General features: G+C 48.4%; 1 protein-coding gene across 1 annotated transcript; it reads right to left on the bottom strand.

Moving 5' to 3' along the window:
• Positions 1-448: 448 nt before the first annotated feature.
• LOC119173874 (glutathione S-transferase Mu 4-like) lies at positions 449-12,661 on the bottom strand. Its single transcript, XM_037424660.2, has 3 exons — positions 12,488-12,661; positions 2,953-3,226; positions 449-1,215 (listed from the first exon to the last, which is right to left on the bottom strand). The coding sequence occupies exons 2-3, from the start codon at positions 3,216-3,218 to the stop codon at positions 819-821; spliced, it is 663 nt and encodes a 220-aa protein (XP_037280557.2). The 5' UTR covers positions 3,219-3,226; positions 12,488-12,661; the 3' UTR covers positions 449-818.
• Positions 12,662-18,409: the final 5,748 nt, after the last annotated feature.

Here is an 18,409-nt window from a genome sequence, read left to right as displayed (position 1 = left end):
TCATGGGATTTGAGGTCGTTCCCGAAACTCGGCGTTCGCACTTCTATCTCGCACTAGTAACGCGCTCATTGTTTCTCACTCTTATTTACGCATCACCGTTAAGGCCACTTGTTTTTTCTTGGTTTGCAAAGTCAAAGCACGTCGAAACTGCCCACGCTAACAGCATCGCATGAACTAAAAGTTGATAGATTCGTGTTTCTGCATTTCTCACGGGCTTCTTTGAATTCAATTGTTCTTTGGCATTAGAGGTGCCGTATATCGGAGATCCGAAGTGCATGCTGCGGTGAATGGTCTGAGATAAGGAGCTTTTCGACGTCATACACTGAGAGCACAATAACATTTTCACATTTTCATATAGTCTAGCCAAGCCCATCGAAAAAAAAAACTAGCGGGCAGGCTTTGATATTTTGGTCAATGTTTGTTATGCTTCAACATACAGAACACGGCATTCTAACAGGGTCACATAAACGAAATGTTTATTGCTTCGTGTTTCTGCGTTCCTTACAGAAGCAGCCAATACTTGAATGCAGTGAATGAAGTCACGTTGTGATGCGTGTTGCAAGGCATTCAGATGCTCGGCATTAAAACTTCACTCCTGCTAATATCACTCCGATAAATGTAAACTTTTCGGGTCGCATTACTTTGTACGCTACTTTAGCAGTGCGTCGGTCAAGTAACCTTCAGTTACAGCATAGTATTCCCATTGTATTCACTAGCGAACTCCGGGCCTGTTACCTACGAAAATGGGAAAAACGCACGCCTTTCACAAAAGACAGTGCTGATGGAGCGTGCAGAGAACACCCAACGGTGGTTCAGGTCTACTCCTTGACGTGGCCCCACTTGACCATGGGTCCCATGAGGGGCCACTTGCTGTACTTGTCCGAGGCGAAGTACTCCTTCAGGTTCGGAAGCTCCTCGAAGCGTCGCATGTACGCCACCACGACGGGAAACCCCTGGAAGGCCTCGGGCTTGAACTCGTAGTTCCAGTCGAGCGCCTCGTAGAGCAGGAAGTCGACGTAGGTGAGTCGCTCGCCCAGCACCCACAGCTTGCCCTGCAGGTGCTCGTCCCAGAGCCGCAGCTGCCCCAGCATGGTCTCTTCGTACTTGGCCCTCTGCTCCTCGAAGTTTGGCGAGTAGCAGACCATGACGAGCCACCAGGCGAGGTCCCTGGCCTGCTGCTCCATCACGTCCAGCTGGATGGTCTCTTGCTCGTCCCTGCAATAGACGTTCTTGCCGTCAGGTGCAGTTTAGGTGCCGTGGAGGAAAACGTCCGCACGTGTGTGTCTCTGTGTCTGTATGTGCTATTGTCACGTAATCCGTGGTGTCACATATTGCGACATTGCTTAGCCGAAACGCGCAAACCTTCATTATAATGATACTGAATATTTTTTTTCAGATGGAGTGTACTTATGGACACAGTGTACTGTGTCGAACCCTTTCGTCCAGACACTTGTGGGTTGTGGCACATACCCGTATAGCGCGGACCGCGGTAGGCGGGTACGCACCACAGGTGTTTGGCGATTTATATCTACCCCGGAACGGTAAGGACCGACACTAGTAACTTATATGTGAAGACATTAAGAGAATTTGACATCGGCAGCGTAAACCCGACGAATGCAAAGGCAGAAAAATCAGGACCTCAGCAGAAATTGAACCCAAGCGCTCAGCGTGGCAACAAGATATTCTACTGCAGAGCCATGCTGGGCCTTGAAACTGCTTAAGGAAAAAAAAACACTATGCAGCCGTAAGGTCGGTGGAACTTTATTTGCACTTGAAGTGCTGATTATCTAACTTTATAACGAAATAACAAACATTCCACGTGTAAACGTATAACACAGAAGTCACACCGAGTTGGCGTCAATTGTGATTTGAATGCTGACTCCACTTCATAAACAGTCTAATAATCATTATATTTGCATTCCTATGATTCAGCGAGCTACATTCACGCATTGCTCGACCGCACGGTAAGGCGCTAACAAAACTTACGTATGATAGTCATGCCGTTCCACCATAAAGCGCACTACGTTTCGATAATATGGCATCAGTGCTCTATCGCGTGTGCTGACGTTATGCCACAGCAAAAGTTACCCAGTGCAGTCACCATTAAACGCAGTGTATATAGTAGTGGTCGTTTTTGAAAAGCCCACGATGTGCTCACAACTACTGCACCTAATGTTGATCCACACCGTAACACTCGCCTAAATAAAAAATAAATAATCGTATACGCTTCAGCATTGCGCTTCGCGTAACCATTATCATGGACTAATACAAGAACACTTCAGCCTACCACTGCTGGTGCTGGTAGTGCACACATTAATGGCGGCATCGCGACGCAACTTTCAACAGTCGTTTCCAACATTTGCATGTTTTCCTGATACGTGAATGCGAATGAAATTTCCACACATCTTCACTGAGATACCACATCCATCCGCCTCGTAACGTTGTGCTCATTTTAAAATTGCGTCATAGCGAACTTTTTGATGCATGTTTCGCATAACACCGATTCCCAGCGTACGTGGGACGGGATAAACTTTTATTTAGGCACTGGTAAAATAACGCGTATTCATGGTGGAGGGAAATCTAACCTATTATAGTTGCTTCGTTCGTTTTTTGTTGCCATTTCTTCGTACGTTTACTGCGTATTTGTTGCCAATTTGTTGCGACAAAGCAAGCTTGGTGTGGCATTTATACGGCAGGTTAACCAATGCCCGTCTCCGGCCCGCGATCCGATGCTTAGTAATGCACGTCACTTTGTCCTCTGTGGACGAAGTGGTGAGGGGAACCACTTCGTCCATCACCTTTTTCTATATCTTTGCTCAATTACTTCGTCCATGTTTACGTGGCAGTGTAACTCACCTGAGCATAATAAAGCAAGAATAGATGACGGCGCCTATTGTTAAATAAAACTGATATATGCGGTACGAGCATTTATTTGCGGCCACGCGCACACACCTGGCGCCGAGGTCGTGCTTGCGGGCCAGGTAGCGCATGATGGCCAAGCTCTGGCTTATCTTGACCTCGTCGTCGACGTAGTACGGCAGGTTGGGAAACATGACCCCCAGCGAGAACTTCTCCTTGAGCCAATCCCCACGGTCGTAGTCGGGCGCCGAGCCGAACTTGTACCGCTTGTCCTCGAAGTCAATCCCTTTGTAGATGAGCAGGTTGCGGATCGGCTGGCCCAGTCCGCGCAGGTCCCAGTATCCCAGCGTGGGCGCCATCTTGAATTCTGTTATAGTGGCAAATAAATTGTAGTGAGCCCTTTGGATTTGGAAATGGGTTTCACTTTCGAGTGCCTTCTAGTTGGTCATCTCGAAAAAAGACACCACTCGTGCTTGGAGTCCGTGCCTGGCTATGACTGTCGTCATTACGCGTTAACACTGGGTACCGCATATTAAACACCTTAACAAATAAACAAATAAATAAATAAATAACATAAATAAATAAATAAATAAATAGAAATTATTTGAAACTGTAGGCGACCGCCTGTCCGATGATAAAGATGGATGGTTCGGTCCCTGCCGGCCGCAAATTGTCCTTTAATTCACTTAACTTTATTGGCATGTCTATAAAAATTACGAGATTGCACTTGAAATTGTACAATTAACGTCCCCTATATATGCTTTCATTCGCTTCGTTTTCTGCTGAATTTCATTGAGGTCCTGTCTGGAAGTGCCACTCGCTCCTCGGCGTTCGTGCGCTCTGGTGTGCCAATTTTTGACGTGGTGACATAAAAAACAGCTGTGATATAATGATATAAACTACAAATAATTCGTAAGGCACACACTTCACCAAAATCAACCTAGTATAGTTCACTGAAGAAAAGTTGGACATATAGGCCCCACTTACTCGGGAGAGTGTTATCAAATAGTTGGGAAACACTGTCTTATCGTCTCATGAAGTCATCATCTCGCGATTGCATGAACAGATATTTTGGGATGATGTGGCGCAGAGAGCATCACTTCTCACGATGTGAAGAGGAAAGTTGGGCGGATCTCATTTCAGCAGGAGAACAACACCTGGAGTAGCGCCTCTTGCGAGCCTTCATATCGCTGCGGTCTGTTCTTGTAGAGCTTACTTCACCGCGCGCACCAACGCCCCCTCCCCCCTTTTTTTGTTTTTTTTTTTGCTTTCGCTGTGCAAATTGTCGAGTTCAGATGTTGTTATTGATCATGTGCATAGTTTTCAAGCGGTATATGATAACAAGAAAAAAATTACCATGCATCAATGATCTTCTGTTGCACTGAGGGATGAGCAGGACGATTTCGTTGGGGATGGTTCTCATGCAGTTAACGGTCGAGTTATTACGCATATTTACAAGAGCACGTGATGACTGAAAGCTAAAGCTACCTATCTGAAAAACCAGAAAACAGGAAATTATTCAGCGGTTTTGACTGGTAGAACATATCTACCTCAAAGATAGGAAAATTCAAAAGCTATATATAAGAGCAATTCACCGAAATTCAACGCCATTACAAACTACAAAAGCCCCTTCGAAGCATGGTGAAATGATTCTTTCAAGATTATGAATATTTAAGATATTAGTGACTTGAGTTTGCGCTATTCGCGATAGGTCATGTGGGAGAAAAATTTTTTTCTGCTAATGGAAAAGTGGGGCGCATGTGCCCCGCTGTCGCACAGACGGTTAACTTAATGGTTTGCCGCACTGCCGAAACGGATCTCAGAATTTACGAAAGGAGGACACTGCCGGGTTAGACTGCACCTGCGCAAGCGCCAGCCCGGCCGTGGGAAGGAACGCGTGGTTTGTATCTGCTCCACCAGGGGCACAACGATCCTACCTGCTCACAAACAAAACCGCCTTATCTTTGATTGAACTTCTTCAGTTAGTCTCCACGAATTATACAGACAGTCAATTTGCACTTAAGTAAACTTGTAGTTCAATGTCTTCTGTATCTAATATGACTCCTTACTTGCTGCAGAAGCACCGATTTTACACGTTTTTAATTTGAGATTACATTTTCTGAATATTAGCCTAAACCGGAAGTGCCTGCAAGAGAAGCAAGAGTGTCAGTCGTTGCTCGTGCAAAGCTAGTATCTAAAGGTGAAGTCACTTAAACCGCTATGTTGGAGCCCCAGTATGTGAAGATGTGACGTTTGCGACGTCACATTGATGTTATCGAAGCGTGCATAGCATGCACGTTCTCTCGCCATTCACGCATGGAGACGTTCCTGCCACGTCATTTTCACATTGATACAACTTGTTTATCATCAAAGCCGTCATTGGGGAGTGCCAGTACGTTCAGAAGCGTCGCTTGTGAAGTCACGAACAAGCTACACTCATAATATTCAAATCCCACATCAACCTTCGCTGGCGACTGCGAACCATGCTCGTTCCGTTCAGTTACCCCCACTGACGGCTTATCGCCAATGGCTCAGCTCTGCGAAGCACGAAGGTGCGGGTTCGACTCCTTGTCGTAATCACTACATCTTGGTGGGGGCGAAATGACGAAAAGTGTGCCAACCCAGAAGGGCTCATTTTGTTGGGCACTCGCCGCGGGGCTGCCCATTTGCGATGTTTTTGTAAGATGGGTGGTTCACTACCATATAGCCGATCGTAAGTATGGACGCCGCATGGGGTCTCAATAGTTACAATAAAGGAGTCAATAGTTAAAAGAGTCTCAAGAGTTGCATTAAAGAAAGAGAAAAATTCACGCAAGCAAACAAGCAAGAAAGAAATAAATAAAAAAGAACTGGCCGAGACATATGGCTTGTCGTACCATTGAAGTCGTTGCCCCCATGGTTTTTGATTATACCCGATTCCGGAATAGCCCTATATTATTTCGCGCATAATGATGGTGTGAGTAGCGCGCAATGCGACTGCATTGAAGGAGTGTGTACTAGTGAAAAGTTGTGATTACCGCATCATTTTAAATGTCACGTTGGCGGTTCTTGCGCATTTGCAGGATTGTTGGTGGTATACTTACAAGAAACTATGTCGCTATATATTGCGAGCCATACAAGTACCAGATCCACAGCGGTTTAAACGACGCCGTTATTAGGAGGGAATGCAGTTGATATTGTCGCGTTGTGTGCACCACGTCCGCCGAGATAAATATCCGCTGCCGCGACGATTCAGTATATAAGCTTCGCATATCGGCCGGACAATACGCGTGACGTTAGAGTGGTCGCTCAGATTGTAGTAGCGCACATACTCCTCTCGAGTGGCCTAACGCGCTAAGAAGGCGTATAGCGGGAGCACTCACTTTACTGATAAGGGCCCACGGCTGCAGTGTTGCTGCATTCGTCAAGTGCGCATTCCATTCCGCAGACAAATACTCGCCCCATCGGTGTAGTGGTTTTGGCACTTGAGTGCGGACCCAAAGGTCGCGGAATCGAATCTCGGTCGCGGCCGGCAAGCACGTTTCGTTGGAGTCAGAATGATGGAGGCCCATGTGCTTATATTTCGGTGCGCACAAATTTAAAGCTGGATTTACTCGTTAAAGCACTGCACGCAACTTCAATTTCATAACGTTACTCTTCGAGTCGGCCAAGGTGGATTAGTGTTTACGGCACTCGGCTGCTGGCCTGAAGGTCTCAGATTCAATCCCGACCGCTGTATAGTCGCAATATCGGTGTAGGTGACATATACAGGGCACTTGCCGGTGCACGTGAGCAACACGACCTTGTCGAAATTACCGAAGCCCAGCACTGCAACGCTTCTCATAATCGTATCGCGGTTCGTGGGCGTAAAGCCTGAATAATTACCATTATATTCTGCAGACAAAGGATCCGAACCATGTATTAGGAAGTACGGGCGATCGTTTTCACTTTTCGCGCCGTTATCGAGATGAGGTCCCACTCAACGCGTCGGGAGGGCCGAGTATGTAAGTATAGAGTGTCTCGTACGGATCACCCTGGGCCCCAAGGTCGCCCACGATTCAGACGGCACCGAGAAGTGTTTATATCTCATTGGCGTTTGCTGCGCTTGTTTAAGGCCATCTTAAGCTCTGGCGGTTCGAACACATATATAGTCACCGTCGCAAAACAGTGGCCCGCATACAGACGTGACCCCCACTGGTCTCTCGATTAGCGTCAAAGAAACGGACAGAAAAGCAAGAGCCTAACAATTGGCTTTACTCCGCCGCGATCGCACACAGGTTATATACGGTGGTCGACTGCAGACCCAAGTGTCGCGGATCGAATCCCGGCCACGGCATCCGCATTTCCATGGAAGCGAAGTGACAGAGGCCAGTTCGCATGGCCGTTTGGGGCTCTTGGACAGTTAAGCCTCCAGAGTACTTAACTGAATGATGTCACTCTTTGAGGAAGTACCTGGCCTTCTTGCAAGCAATGGTGGAAGTCTTGAAGCACGGTTCAGGGTCTAACGAAAATAAACATGAAATTCAGCACGTACACTCTCTGTACCATGACCTGTGCAGTTTGACATTGACACATGGCGTCTTCGTGTCATCTGCATCATAATGCAACAATCTGAACAATCAGGGGTGACGAAACCACGCGTAAAACCCAGATATAGGCGTAGCATTCAAGTTGCATTCTGTTAGCACATTTACTGCGCACAGAGACCCGGAAAGCAAACGAAACGATTCACCCACGAGCGCTCGCGTGCGTGCTTACATTTGCCTTGATAGTTTACAAAAGTACGCAAGTAGTTTTGTTGCAAATACTGGCCTACGCCTGTTGGAATTTTCTGATACGGAAACGTTTGCCACTGTTTTTTTTTTTTGGCCGGTGCTGCCATTTGCGAGAGATCTGCATGACGAGAGTGCTGCGATTTCGCAGAGGCGAATGATGATTGATTGATATGTGGGGTTTAACGTCCCAAAACCACCATATGATTATGAGAGACGCCGTAGTGGAGGGCTCCGGAAATTTCGACCACCTGGGGTTCTTTAACGTGCGCCCAAATCTGAGCACACGGGCCTACACCATTTCCGCCTCCATCGGAAATGCAGCCGCCGCAGCCGGGATTCGAACCCGCGACCTGCGGGTCAGCAGCCGAGTACCTTAGCCACTAGACCACCGCGGCGGGGCCGCAGAGGCGAATGAGGCATTACTTTTTTTTCCCACTTCCCCAACAGCATGCACGCACCGTGTTTATAGATGGGGCCCAAATCATTGTGCATGCCGCACCTTCGCATAGTATTCAATGAGCGTCTACGGGCCTGATGGGGGCAGTCATGCGAACCGTCGGTCAGCGTTGCATAATTCTATACTTCACAATAAGAGCGTCAGCTTGTGATGTCTATCAGTACTGGTTCATTCGTTTTGATGAAGAACAAAAACATTATTGAAGTAAAAACGTTTCCGGATGGACGATTGACGAAGTTTGCTTCTTCGCTTGGCTTCTACGAACGATTTGGCACTAGACGCACGGGTACCGCCTCCTTGGCTATTCGACGAACGTTTTCCTATTTTTTGAATGACGCGACGTGACAGGTGACGAACATGGAACACAGCGAGGAGACCATTTTCATGCACCGCTCGTTTACCGTAAAATGGAAAGCAAGTGCCTCTCACCCATCTTCCAGAGATACGAAATATGCGTCCCCTCTTCCCCACCCAGCGTTTTTACCGTTTTGTTCGCTGTGTTTTATTCTTGACAAAAATAGTTGTGGCGCAATTAAGGCTATGAAGAAAGACGAGAGAAGGCAGGATCGGGCGTTTTTAGTCGCCTATCGTGGGCAAATGAAAACAGCGAATGTATACGTATTTATAAAGCATTGCATAATAAATACAGGAGTGCATCTTTTTTATTCTTGATGTCTCTTCCACCGCCATGTTGAATTTCAATCTACGACCGATGAATGGCCCCTCCAAATCTTGTCGGGTTATTCTTCACCATAGGGCGGGGGGTGGAAAAGGGTGCTCGCTGGGGATTTCAGGGTAGTCCGCCACGGTGGTGTAGCGGCTACGGTGCTCGGCTGCTGACTCGAAGGTCGTTGGTTCGATGCCGGTCACGGCGGTCGCATTTGGGTGGAGGCGAAACGGTAGAGGACCTTGTACTGTGCGATAGTGCACGTTGAAGAACACCAACAGGTCGAAATGTCCCGAGCCCTCCACTACGACATTTCTCATAGTCATACGTGCTTGTGGACGTCAAACCACGTGTATTATTATTACTTCATGGTAGATGTTGAGGACACACAACAAGGTGAACAGCGCAATACGGCGACACCGAATAACATCCGCAAAATAGTATACGGACCATGTGCTCCCTGCATATACGAATCTGTGCGCAAAAGGCACGTGCACGCGATCATGGGGATCTCGTGTTTTCGCAAGCTGTCTGAGCACATGGAGCAGGGCGTTTCCACTTCCTCGTTCTCCGCGTGATTATTGTGTGTACTCATGCACTCGTCTCTTTCGGCCTTCTCTCCTAAGCCGCGCACGAGCCGCGACACGCGTAGCCTGGAAAGAAAGAGAAGCGCCGAGAGCGACCTTGCCGTTAAGGCCACGGCTGGTGATTCTTGTTACGTACGGCTGTGTACATACACCCGAGGGGATGGACAAGCATGCGGATGGCACAGTGGCACGACAAAGCGATATCCCAACATGACGACACGTTGACTTATGCTGTTTTGAAGGGCTTCTAAACCACTCCGAGTTCGAAGAAGAGGGGCTTCTTTCTCGCATTCACTACGCTGTCCTACTCGGCATTTATTTCATCGACAAATACGTACGGGCGATGTCAACACCAGGCTTTGAGCCTATCGAGATTTCGTGCTGTTCGGGTTCGCAGTGCTATTACCTCCGTTAGCGCAGTAGAAAACTCCGAAATGCCGGCTACGGTTGTGCGTGAAGCGGTTACGGTGCATGCCTGCCCACACAAAGGTGGCGGGTTCGATCTCGGCCATTGTAGTCGCATTTCGATGAAGGCGAAGTCGTGAAGACCCGTGCACTGTACGAGGTCAGTGCACGTAAAAGAACACCAGATGGTCGAAATTTGCGGAGCCCTCCATTACGGTGTTTCTCATAATCACTTTGTCGTTTACAGACGTTAAATTCCACATATTATTATTCTTAAAGTACCCTAAATGAAGTGAAATCTGCTGATAGCTCGCGGTATACGTCATGCGTGACAACGGGCGCGGAACTGCGTAATAAATTAGTGCAGTTTAGGAGAGAAAAAAATTAGCAATTTTTATCATTCGTATACGGACCAATCGAGAGCTTAGTTCCTCGTGACGTAACGGGAACAGACTGCTGGTGTCACGAATAGCATCGAAAAGATGGCAAACGTGGCGAAGAAATGACGTGCTCGTTCTATATTTTCAGAGGTTGTTTAGCGGCCCTTTTAACCTTCAGTATCATCCCCTTGTACGTTTCACCGGGCTGCGCCTATAGCGTGCATGCTCGCGAAACAGCGTGCGCAGCGTAAGGATCACGCGTACGCGAGTCGATGGCGCGTGAGCTATTCTGCGCATGCGTGCTTTCTCCCATACATATGTGTGCGAGAAAATGAGCTTTGCGTGTCCGCCTTTGCCCGCGGACGTCCCTGTGTGCAGGAGAGGAGTAGCAGGACATGTAGAGTTGCGAACACGATTCTCCGTGCGCTGTATAGTGCACTACATGCATGGTGGATAAAATAATTGATGGGTACCCGCCGTGATGCCGTTTAAGGCCTTATATTTATCCTCCAGCCGCAGGGTTACTACGCACAGGGCGGGAAACGATGCGCCCTCTGCGGGACGGCTGGCTGTGCGGAGCAAGCATTGTGTTGCTTCAGCTTTAGGTTTCAGACTCAATGTATTGTGTTGCTTTAGCTTGAGGATGCAGGCGTTCAGCGTTGTGTTGCTTCGCCTTTAGATTGCGGGCTCAATGCCCAGCCGCGGCAGCTGCGTTTCGGTCCCGGTGTAAGAATGGTTTCGGTGAGAGCGAAAATCGAAGCGTCCATGAGCATTTAGGTTTAGGTACGCGTTAAGAGAGCCCAAGGGGTGATTAAAATTAAACCAGAGTTTCCGACTCACACTCGTATGGTTTTGGAAGGCGAAACCACAGAAGTTATGCGGTGAATGGGGCGGGTGTTGCGCAAAGGTAAAGGAGGGGATGGGGATACAAGCGAAATATTTAAACGGGGGTCTGGGCAACCAGTCTGGCCTCCTTCTGGTCCTCCTCTATAGAGCTTTCCTTTCTTGAATGGTTAACCAGCAACTGTCCACGGCTTCACCAGGTTAAGGTTAGAACTGCTGCGCCCATACAACAGCATGCAACTGCTGGTGACCTTCCCTCTGGGGTCTCCCGAGGCAGTTGATGTGTCGCTCGTAATAACAAAGTTTACGGAAGTCATACGCCGTCACTGTGCAGCATTCGTGATTCCCGGCAGTGAAACTTTGGCTAATGCAGAATTCCCGACTGCAAGTCATTCATAAATGTCTCAAACGTATATAGTGGGTGGCAGTGGTGTAGCCAGAAATTGTTTTCGTGGAGGGGGGAGGGGGGACACCTCGTTCATTACGGGGAGGGCACTCCCTTGAAATAGTCATTTTTCGCCCTCTATGCCATGGCGAAAAAATATTTTGGGGGGCCGGGGGCACGGCCTGGTGTGCTACCGTCTGGCTACGCCCCTGCTGGGCGATGTTAAGATAACAAGAATACTAATGGCCATACGAGACTGGAAGCAACCATCATCACTGAAATTGTTTTTTTTTCTCTTTTTTTTACCCGTTTCCACTCTCGTTTACCGCAACTACCAGCTGGATAAGTTCACTGCGTGTGGACGTATACGCATTGCAAGTCCCATTTTCGCTCAAAGCTTGGTGTGCCCCTTCTTTGGCTCATTGATTATTGTCGTCGTCTCGCCCTGTTCCTAATCACCAATTAGAACCGGTATCACAAATTAGAGCGGCTTCTGTTACAGAGAATGTTCCGGTACCCAGTGCATCCGTAATTCTGCGCACTTATGTGCGACCAGCGCGCGCGGAAACAAACGCAAATAATAGATTAAACTGAAAAGGCTGACTGTTAGACTAATTCCTCAGTTAGAGTATATGTCTGCTAAGCATCCTGTCCCTGGCACAAAGCTTACAGTCTGTAGCGCTTCCCTATTTGCTGCTTTGTACCAGGAACATGCTTAGCAGACTGTTCTTCGCCCCGCCGCGGTGGTCTATGCGGTTATGTTGGTCGACTGCTAACCCAAAGGTCGCGGGATCGAATCCCGGCTGCGGTGGCAGCATTTTGGATGGAGGCAAAAATGACGGAGGCCCGTGTGCTTACATTTAGGGGCACGTTAAAGAAGCCCAGGGGGTCGAAATTTCCGGAGCCCTCCACTACGGCGTCTCTCATGATCATATCAAGGTTTTGAGGCGTTAAACCCCAGATATTATTATTAGACTATGTTCATCCGTTTGGCCTCGCCCCCGTTTTTATTCTCCCCTCTCTGCCATCCAATTTAGTACTGTTGTTGTTAGTGGTTCATGAGGAAAAGGAAGAAGGCACCTAATTTCTGTCTGCCTACAGGCGACACGGCGCAGTGCCGCTTTAGTACTGGAAATCGGTGAGTACTTACTGCAGTTCGTACTCTTTCTTCCTCGCCGCTTTGAGTCCTGGTACTGTCACGCTGGCCTGCTAGCCGTGAGTGTGGTCGTCCGCAGTGAAGTGATCGAGGGTGTCGTCCGCGTCCGGTGCTCTTGCTGCCCGGTCTGCACCCAGACTCCGCTGTTCTACGTGATTCACGCGTCGACGAGAGGACTGTGTGGAAAGGAGGAGGAGAGGAGGAGGGAGACACGTGACGGCGTCGTCAATGACGACGACGACGAAGTGTAGATGCTTGCCGGGGGCGGATGCGACACCCCCCCGTACACAATGCGAATGAAGGGGAGCGATCTTTTTTTGCCGCTAGGCACAGAAGAGGAGGCGAAATGGGGGAGAGTGATGACGACGTGACGCATAGACAGACGAGTTGTACCGCGTTTGCTCGCGTATTTCAGGCACGGAATGTCGGCGCGATGATCTACGACGAGTGTATGGCAACGCTCGCAGATCGGCTAAAAGCTTGAACTTAGCCACCTTCGATGATGATGAACAAACTTTATTTAATTAGCAGAAAGGTCCTCTTCCCCTTTCAGGTGCGAGAGGAGAAAGGAGGACTAAACCTAGTCGACGGCCATGATCCCATGGGCCCTGGCGGCGTCTTCGGCCTGCCGTATTAAGCGGGCTTGTAATTGAGAGTCAGAGCTGAGGAGCGCGGCAAGCCACCTCCGAAAAAAATTTTATATACTCGGACTCACCTAACTTTTTCTCGCTCGGACTCAGACTCGCTAAACTTTTTTTCGAGCCGGACTCGGTCTCAAACTCGCTAAGATTTTAATCGTGTAAACTGACTCATACTCAGACGATAGTTATAGCACGAGAACAAAACGACGACACAGAGACAAGAAGGACACGAAAGACACTTGTCTCTGTGTCGTCGTTTTGTTCTCGCGCTATAACTATCGTCATGCCATACCAACTAGCCCAAGCTGCCACACTTCATACTCAGACTCATGGCGCGATTTGAGTCTGAGTGTGAGCGAGTTGACTGATAAGTCAGTTTGCCGACCGATATGTCAAAGCCTACACAGGGGACTCGAAGATCAGAATGTCGCCCTGATCAACCACGGACCGTGCCATTGACGGATAAGAATGACAAGAATGAAAGACCTCGTCCTGCTCTTATTGAAGGCCTCGGACAATTTCGAGTCTCGCTGCAAGTAGCACGACCGTCGCGTCACTATGAAAGCTGTGCACACTTAGCGAAAAAAATATGGGTTAGTTGGTTACATCAGAGAGAGATGAGACGACAGGCGAGGAATGGCAGCGACGTTAGCCAAGGCCGCGAATGGCTTGCTCCCCGACACAAAGGGAGCTGGAGCAAGAAAATTAAAGAGAAGAAAGAAACAGGCTAGACAAACATTGTATCGTGGTTAACTAACTCCAACAGCTAACAAGCGCTCGTGCTGTCTGTTTTACATTCGTTAACAATCAGGAATAATGCATGCAGGTCACGGCCGATGGGCGTCACCATCGTGTGAAGAAAAGGGAGCTGCGAATTTCATTTTTTTTTTTGTCGTCGCTTTGAAGGACATGGCAGCTGACAGCCTCGCAAGTATAGGTATACAAACACGCGCATCGGGCAGGCGCCGACGCTCAATGTGTACAACAGAACATTTTATCTGCGTTCACTTGAGATAGTTGCACTATAGCTACGAAAGCACTTGCCCGCGCGAGAAGTTTTGTACAGGCAGATCTACGAAACCGTGGTTAACACATTTGGTACTTTTTAAAAGAGCAACGTCGAGTGGCGTTGCCATCCATGTAGGTCGCATAACCCATAGACATGAACAATAACTAATAGACATGAAAAAAAAAACAAAATGAGAAAGAAATGACAATCAGAATCAAATGGGATTTCCACAAGGGCCCTCCAGACGAGAACGAGGTGGGCATATAGATATCGCATTGCTTGTAAAAGGCTCGGCGCGCGTACACCGTGTGAAAGTACATACATATAAAAAAGGAAATACCACAAGGTTCACAATGAGGTGTTGGTTATTCTTTCAAATTATCTAGGAGATACATAGCCTATAGGTGACTCTTGGTAAACGTGACACTGCAAAGAGGCGGGAGGAGCAACTTCCAGGCAGATCTGTTAGACTAGCACAACCTGTAGCAACATCACCGCCACCACGAAGATACTCTACATTTCGATGTATACAGCGCAGCCACACCGACTGACCCGGCTAATCAATCTTCTAAAGACCGATTACTTGTTCCGCATATGTCTTTATACAGGGAGCATCGGGGAGTAGTTGATCTGGAAGCTCGATGGCCATCCGCCAGTCGAAGAGTATTTGTTGGTTGTTCGCGTGACACAAAAGCTGAATTTTGGGCCGTCGACTGTATACAGCATGCCCGAACCCCTCGGCGACCTTGTTTAAGTCCTCGCGCATTGGGTGGCTCCTTTCTACGTACAGAGAATTAGAGAGAAGTTGACGGGGGGGGGGGGGGGGGGAGGGGGGCACTTTGTGCTTTTAGCTCGGGATGTTCCCACACGAGGTCACGGCGTTGGCTTATTACAGAAACCGTCGCTGCTTGGCTGGCGACCCCGGTGGTCATCTTTCGTACAGAAGACTGGGGTATAATGCATGCAAGGTCAACAAAAATGAAATGGGCGCCACTCCGAACCAACTACGTGTAATTGAAAAAAGAAAGAATGAAAGAAAAACAGTTGTCACTTCATATGCCTCGGTATTCGATGGTCGAAGCGAATTGGTTGTTGGACCGCTTCGGAGCTATGCTTGACAATCCCTGCAGTCTCTGGAGTCAGAAGGGCATACTTCAGAGCGCTCAGCCTCACGTGCTATAAAAATACGCGACAAATTTTACTCAACTTTTTACTGGCGAGATCTGATTGGTTCAACTTATGGGGATGTCCTCCAGGCGGATGCTGCGTAGGCGCAATAGGAAGGGAAGACGTGGAAGCACACGTGCGCTGCGAGAAAACCGGGTTGTACACGGAGTTCTGTGTGGACGCTTCCGGGCACAGCTGAACTGGGAGGACGCGGCTGATTGGCCTGATGGCTAGAGGGCTAGGACCGCACGCACGCTCGTCTCCCGCAAGCTGAAACTGGCTACAGCTCAAGAAGTGCAACTGTCATGGCGTCATCAAGGAGCACCAAGAGAACGCAAACCAAAAAGACTAGCGATCAAAATACACTTGAATCTCGTGGATAAATACGCTTTCTCGCATAATATGTTCCTATTTAAAACCTAATTGATTGCGAACGCTGGTCCTTCGGTGATGTCGGCATTACGTGAGTATAGTAAAAAGAATCATTATGTGAAGTCGTCACCCTGCGAAGTCACCATTACGTCGCAGGTTGCCAAACTTTTCTTTCTTCATATTTACATTCAGGCGCTGAGCCGTGCTCCCAATTAGGACTGCAGAAGTTGCCTCTTTTCCTTTCCTGAACCTCGCTCTCTCTCTCTCATTTACTTTACAATTACTTCGAATAATGTCCCCTATAATTTCCCTGGCATTAAAGTCTGTTGGTTCTCATTACTTGTGTGTCTAACAAATTAAAAGAGCCCTCATTTCAAAGAGGGGGTCTCGTTCTCACAGACTTGATGCCTTGAGGTGGTATGCGAGGGATTTAGTTAAAGGGACACTAAAGTCAACTATTCAGTCGACGTTTATTGTTGAAGTGGCGGTCCAGAAACCTCGTAGTGTTACTTTTGAGCCAAGGAATGGCCTATATTTTGAAATAAAATCACGTTTTAGCGCTTCGCGTCAGGTTAGCACACTTTAAATTACCCGCCTTAAGAAGTGGACCGACCGGACCGTCTCACGTCACGGTTGCCGTTCACACCGTATATACAATATCCCGAGAAGACATCGTAGAAAGTGGCTTTCTCTTTCGAGTCGTAACAGGCAAATGTGTGAAAGATCCCATGTGACTTCTCCCCATGGGGATGTTCAGGATGAGCGATGTATTCTGGCACGAGTACTCGCGTGCTTTTGCTTAAAACAGTAAATACGACCAAAAAGTGGACTTTTAATGATATTTTTAAAACTTGCACGTTTATATTCCAGTCGGCCAGCCTAAATGATATTCCGACGACCCGGAAGCAACGAGCTCGTTCAAGTGCTCACGTGAGTGAAAAAACGACAGCGGTGTTTAACAACCAGGAGAGGTTTTTGTTTGTGTGTGTGTGTGTCGGCATTGATATTAAAATAACATATTACGGACGATTACGACACTAATGGAAAAAAAAATGAGTGCTGCTGTTCGTTTGAATTGCAAAGAAATGTTCATGTAGATTAGTGCTCAAAGTAAGGGTCCGCTTAGCCATTTTTGGGGGTCTGCAGAACCCGTCCTCGCGATATGTGTAGTCATATAGCGGCCTTTTGTGATATGTGATAATTGGTACCGCATAGCAATTTGCATTTCAATGGAGCTGATTTGTTTTCCCATCCCCAGAAAATGATTGTAAAGCTCTTTTAGCGTTTTTGTTTTTGCGCCGTATCCGCGCATTTTATCCAGGCTTACATATACGAAGAGCAAACATGGCAAGCAACAGGTCGAATGTGGCGGCTCGTGGCACAGCTTATTGACAAGCTGTAGGGGTTGAATTGGCGCAGCGCGACATTTCTTGGCCATCTCAGACCAAAACGTACGCATATGTTTTTAACTATATGGTTCATATTTGCTGGAGCTGTTTTGTAGCGTAAGCTACACTGGCCGAAGGTTGAGCAGTTTCGCGTCGCTTATCGAGAGGCTTACTGCGCATGTCCGCGGAGCAGTGACGTCACACGACGCACAGCTGGTGCGCCGGAGAAGGCCTGGAAGCTCGTGGTGTGACGTGTCACTACTCAACTGGCGCTTGCCTTGCGTTATCTTGCTCGCTAGTCTGTCTATCCGTCCGTCCGTCCGCGCGTCCATAGCGCACGCTGCTTATATCCCAGCATTGCCGAGAAGAGCCACTGCTAATCTTTACTGCAAATATTTCGCGCGGCATGCCGCGTTAATTTATGCTCCGGGCCTCTCTCCGAGCTTTTCCTCTCACTTTTTTCTTTCCCTCATCAGTTACACGCATGTTTCGGGTGCCCGAAACAGGAGTGACTGAGAACCACTGCGTGAAGTGTGCTTCGACGCAATGAACACGGCCATATGAGTGTGGCAGCTTGGGCTAGTTGGTATGGCATGACGATAGTTATAGCGCGAGAACAAAACGACGACACAGAGACAAGAAGGACACGAAAGACACGAGCACTCGTGTCTTTCGTGTCCTTCTTGTCTCTGTGTCGTCGTTTTGTTCTCGCGCTATAACTATCGTCAGGCCATATGAGGTCCGCTTTTGGCAGCGCAAACTTCGGAGGCTGTGAGCTAACACTCGGTTCTTTGATCGCCTCAGCCCTCGAATAAGGTTGAACGCGGCTGCCCGTTTAACGCACGTGTGAAGGTTGGCACGCATGCCCCGCCGCGGTGGTCTACTGGCTAAGGTACTCGGCTGCTGACCCGCAGGTCGCGGGTTCGAATCCCGGCTGCGGCGGCTGCATTTCCGATGGAGGCGGAAATGTTGTAGGCCCGTGTGCTCAGATTTGGGTGCACGTTAAAGAACCCCAGGTGGTCGAAATTTCCGGAGCCCTCCATTACGGCGTCTCTCATAATCGTACGGTGGTGTTGGGACGTTAAACCCCACAATATCAATCAAGGTTGGCAGGCATTTTCTGCATCGTGCTGAAGCATCTTGAACACACTCAAGGACAGACTTGCCAAGCTAGTTTAACCCGCGTATTCAAGAACGTCCCTTCACTCAACGATTCACCTTCACTTGAGAAAGCCGATGGGAGCGCTGTCTCCAGTCACGAAGGGTCACTGCATATTAGCGGTAAGCTGCTGCGATTCCTGAGTAGCGCAGTGCTCCACTCTGTCAAGTGAAGGGTGAA

The sequence above is a fragment of the Rhipicephalus microplus genome, chromosome 3 (genome assembly GCF_043290135.1).
Source record: "Rhipicephalus microplus isolate Deutch F79 chromosome 3, USDA_Rmic, whole genome shotgun sequence".
In the NCBI taxonomy this organism is placed as follows: domain Eukaryota; kingdom Metazoa; phylum Arthropoda; class Arachnida; order Ixodida; family Ixodidae; genus Rhipicephalus; species Rhipicephalus microplus.
The sequence above is the reverse complement of the archived record's forward strand: the minus strand, read 5'-3'. Positions and strand labels throughout refer to the sequence as shown.